This window comes from Cynara cardunculus (assembly GCF_001531365.2).
Source record: "Cynara cardunculus var. scolymus isolate 2C chromosome LG 5, CcrdV1, whole genome shotgun sequence".
NCBI classification, from domain to species: domain Eukaryota; kingdom Viridiplantae; phylum Streptophyta; class Magnoliopsida; order Asterales; family Asteraceae; genus Cynara; species Cynara cardunculus.
In genome coordinates, this window is record NC_037532.1 from 1,686,934 (window position 1) to 1,691,742 (window position 4,809).

At 37.5% G+C, this 4,809-nt stretch overlaps 1 protein-coding gene across 1 annotated transcript; it reads left to right on the top strand.

The window, feature by feature from the left end:
- Positions 1 to 988: 988 nt before the first annotated feature.
- Positions 989 to 4,516, top strand: LOC112512534 (2-methyl-6-phytyl-1,4-hydroquinone methyltransferase, chloroplastic-like). Its single transcript, XM_025118545.1, has 3 exons — positions 989 to 1,712; positions 3,228 to 3,534; positions 4,172 to 4,516. The coding sequence occupies exons 1-3, from the start codon at positions 1,147 to 1,149 to the stop codon at positions 4,325 to 4,327; spliced, it is 1,029 nt and encodes a 342-aa protein (XP_024974313.1). The 5' UTR covers positions 989 to 1,146; the 3' UTR covers positions 4,328 to 4,516.
- Positions 4,517 to 4,809: the final 293 nt, after the last annotated feature.

The window sequence follows — 4,809 nt, forward strand, 5'->3', positions numbered from 1 at the left end:
CTCATCCTATAACTTTAACAGTTTAATTATAAATATATCAGTATTATTTTAATTAATGGTACAAAAATATTAATTATAAAATATAAACGAGCTGGACGTGTCTGTCCATATTTATTTTTACATTGTCCATGTCCGCCCATTTATTTTAACGAACAAACCCGGGTCCTTTCATTTTTCTCGATAATGGTTGTCCAAACCCATATTTCTAGCGGGCCGAATGAGCCGAGTCTAACAGGTACATGATTTTACAATCTAGCTAAACGTTTTAAGCGAACTAAAATCGAAATGAGAACATATAAAAAATGCTAACAAACTCAAAAAATAGTTAAAAGTTCATACAAATAAGAAAGTAAAATTACAGTTGAAATTATAATATAATTTTGAATAGATGTATATTTACGGGTTGGTCTAGTATACGGACTTAATAATCATATTAAATCCGTAGGTTAGAAAGACATCGGGTTCATTTGATTTGATTCAAACTACCCTGACCCACTTTCAACTTAATATATACGGTTTTACCTAATCTTGTATCAATTATGTATCACGTTATATATTGGATTGAGTTTTTTTTAAATCATGTTGGTCGGATTTTTTTGAGCACCAAAATGTAATTGGTCAGAATCAATCCTTACTTAAGGGTTGTTTGTTTACCTTTTAATAGTTTCATTAAGTGGTAGAATCTGAATCGTTAAGAGGTGAATCTTATTTGGCAAAAAAAATTTCTGCTTCTTAATGGTTCTAAAATAATTTTGCATCGTGAGTCTTCCTTAACCATTCAGCACCTTAATTTCATAGTAAACAATTACCAAATAATTATATTTTATTTTACACTATATTATGAAAGTCTCTTAATCATTCTGACCACTTAATCATTCTAAACCAAAACATTCGCAACAACTGTAAAACACTCCAATCGCCACAAAACCCCAGTCTGTCTCTCCCAATTACTATCTAATCATATCCCCCCAAAGTCAATGTCGTTACACATTTGTACCTTTTCTTAACTCCAACAACTGCTTCATCTGCAGTCGGCAACCCATTACTATCCTTCATATCTCCAACCCCATTTGCATGTCACCATCTCTAGTTCAAATTAGCAATTTATTACGTTTCCGATCTGGGTTTTTGTTTATTTGAAGAACCATGGCTTCTTCGATGCTCTATGGAGCTCAACATCTTGCATTCGCAAGAGCATCATCAACCCCAAAAGGATTAGAATCCAATCGATCAGATTTGCAATTTAGGAATTTACCCAAAATCAATTTGGTTCGTAGAAACCCTAGTTTTCGATCTAGAACTCTAATCGTTCCCAAATGCAGCGTCTCTGCACCTAGGTCAGCTTCACAACCTAGATTTATACAACACAAAAAAGAGGCATTCTGGTTCTATAGATTTCTATCAATTGTCTATGATCATGTGATAAACCCTGGCCATTGGACTGAAGACATGAGAGATGATGCTTTAGAACCGGCTGATCTCAATCGCCGTGATTTGATTGTGGTGGATGTTGGTGGTGGAACTGGTTTTACTACTTTGGGTATTGTAGAGCATGTGGATGCTAAAAATGTCACCATTTTGGATCAGTCACCTCATCAGCTTGCAAAAGCTAGAGAAAAGGAGGCTTTGAAGGAATGCAAGATTATCGAAGGAGATGCGGAGGAGCTTTCGTTCAAAACGGATTATGCCGATAGATATGTGTCTGCTGGAAGGTATGGATGGCTTCTTAAAGTTGATTTTAGATGGCTGAAATTCCCTTTGGTTTGATTTTCACATTTCTTTATTTGAAGCTGTGAAAATATGTGGAGTACTGTTGGATTACTCTCTAAAAGAGTCCTCATATTGAAGATAAATGGTTTAAGTCTAGCCGACGTGAGATTCTAAAGACATGTTTAATGAGCTTAACGGATTCATAGCTTATTCGGGGAGTTATACATGACTGTTTAGTAGTGGTTTATTGATATAGAAAGAGGCTTATTGGGTAAGCTTCTAGGGGTGAGCTTCATGCCTTTATATAGAAAGCCGAGTTTTTTCTAGACTCGTCCCTCCCAATTAAAAAACAAGCTCCTTCCAAGTTCCATGCATGAAAAAACCCTCCCAATCTCTATACACAGTTTAATCCACACATGCAGTTTTATCCATACATGACTTAATAGGAAACCAACCAAATAGCCCCTAAGAGGCATCCTCTTACAGAGGCTAGACGTGCACAGATTGTCCTAGAGAGTCAAGAGGGGGCTAGCTGATGTGGGACTCTAACAGATTGGTCGGATTGATTTAAGACTTAAGAGATATTAGACATGTGAGAAGTCAAGACCTATAAAGGGTCACTAATAAAGTACCATGTTTAGTAGCTTTTTTTTTTACTTTGAGATTTAACGAAAAGTTGAGTTGTAATGATAGGATATTGGGTGGAAATATGTCATCTTTTAATCATCGTATTCCCTTGAAGATAGATTGTATATAGGCATGTTGAGCATCTAATCTTGGGATAGATGACAGGTCTGCATACATTCTATTCCCTAGACCTCACATCCAAATGAGACTTACTGGGCTCATTTGATTTAGTTTAGCATCCAATTATGTATGTTCATTGAAATGATACTGTTACAAAAGAGGGATTTCTCCATCGACCTCTTCAAAAGGATTGTAGAGACAAAAACTTTACCAAAAGATCCCAGTATATCCCATCCGGAGGTGGGGTCTTGGGGATGAGATGTATGCAGACCTGTCTCTTACCCCAACGGGTAGAGATCATATTTCCTTGAAGACACCCAGTTTGTGAAAAAAGCTAGAAATCTATATGATATGCTAGTATCCTAGAATATCCTTAAGATTCAATGTGGTTCATTTATAGAACATACATATTGATAGATAATTAGATAGATAGATAATTAGATAGATAGAGAGAGAGAGAGAGAGAGAGAGAGAGAGGGAAGTTCCATTAGGAACCCAAAAACTGCCCACCGCGTCTCACGTGTCCCTTTTCAGGATGAATATTTATCATGAATCACACATTCATGATGAATATGGTGTTATAACACATCCATATTCATGATGAATATGCCACGTGTCACACTGTGGGCGGTTCCTGGGTTCCTAATCAATTTTAGGTTTCTAAAGGATTCTGCTCTTATATATATATATCCCCTATATAAATATATAAAGAGAGAGAGAGAGAGCTGTGATTTTGTGATCTTATAGGCTTTGTAACCATTCTTTTACAGCATCGAATACTGGCCAGACCCACAAAGAGGCATCAAAGAAGCATACCGGGTTCTGAAGATGGACGGAAAGGCTTGTTTAATCGGTCCTGTGTATCCAACCTTTTGGTTATCTCGTTTCTTTGCAGATATGTGGATGCTCTTTCCAAAAGAGGAAGAGTACGTTGAATGGTTTGAAAAGGCGGGATTCAAAGATGTGCAGATTAAGAGGATTGGACCAAAATGGTATCGTGGTGTTCGTCGCCATGGTCTGATCATGGGATGCTCGGTTACTGGCATCAAACCTGCATCAGGGGATTCTCCGTTGGAGGTAATATCTTTTTTCCATTTCTCGTTACCAATAACAATGAGATATATGCAACTTTTGGATCAATGAATTTATGAGTAATACTTCCTCCGTCCCAAAATAAGTGTCCACTTTCAAAAGTGAGTGTCTGCTATCCAATTATACCCTTAATTATGAGATGGAGAAATTCGGTATTCCTTTGATTATTAAGGGTAAAATTGTCATTTGGTTAATTAAAAAGTGTAGTAATTATATATTTTCTAAACTGTGTGCCTTTTTTATTGTGGACATTTATTTTGGGACGTGTGAAGTCAATTAGTTTCTTTTAACTTGTTTCTTGGTCGAATTCGGTACTTTCTGAGGGAGCGAAGGAAGGTTATACGTATTTGTTAATTCATCATCTTTCTTCTACGAAAATGCAGCATTTGACTAAGACATATTTACGAGAAATATGATTTCTTACGGATGCAAATCTATATCATCAAATCTTGTTCATTGTGAATAGGGGCAAATAAGTAATTTCATTTTACGAAGTTGCCAAAAGGGAAATGTTTGCGTAGATCCTATCTTGTAGACTCTATATCTGTGTAGGATATACTGGGTTTGTTTGGTTTGGTAATCATTGGTGTCGGGATTCATTATATTTGCATTTTTGTTGCAGCTTGGTCCCAAGGCGGAGGACGTAGAGAAGGCTGTAAATCCGTTTGTGTTCTTTTTACGGTTCCTTCTTGGTGCGACAGCTGGAGTCTACTACGTATTGGTTCCTGTCTACATGTGGGTCAAGGACCAGATTGTGCCGAAAGGTGAACCAATTTGAGAGATCGAAAAGCCCATATGGCGATTCCGGTGGTTTGTGGTTTTTGGTTTGTGTGCGACATTATTTGGTGTTTTTAAGTTCGACTTTGATGTTTCGACTGCAATTTGTATACTTGAGAATAAAGGTTTTCGAGCAATCGGTGTCGTGGAGCCTTTCGGTTTATAGGAAACTTTTGAATCCTTGTGTGCCCGAATCTATAGATATATGTTTTGTATACGTCTGAGCATCAGGGGCGGGCATATCATGGTTCCATTGTGGAGAAATTAGGCAACTCTTATCCAACCCGCTATGCGAACCGACTAATCTCAGGGCGACCACCTGCTTTGCAGGTAGCCCGGAGTCGCCACATTTGAACCTCCGTGGCCACAAGGGGATTTTTATTATTCCTTGGATTTGAACCTGGGACCTCCTGATACTTTTGACCTTTGAAGCCAAACTCAAATCAATCAGGCACCACCCTTGTGGCAAATTGGAGTTTTATA

Bases quoted from the DNA above. Each gene is read 5' to 3' on its own strand.
- LOC112512534 (XM_025118545.1), top strand. From the start codon at position 1,147: ATGGCTTCTTCGATGCTCTATGGAGCTCAACATCTTGCATTCGCAAGA. The intron at 1,713-3,227 runs GTATGGATGGCT...ATTCTTTTACAG, and splicing joins AGATATGTGTCTGCTGGAAG to CATCGAATACTGGCCAGACC. The intron at 3,535-4,171 runs GTAATATCTTTT...TTTTTGTTGCAG, and splicing joins CAGGGGATTCTCCGTTGGAG to CTTGGTCCCAAGGCGGAGGA.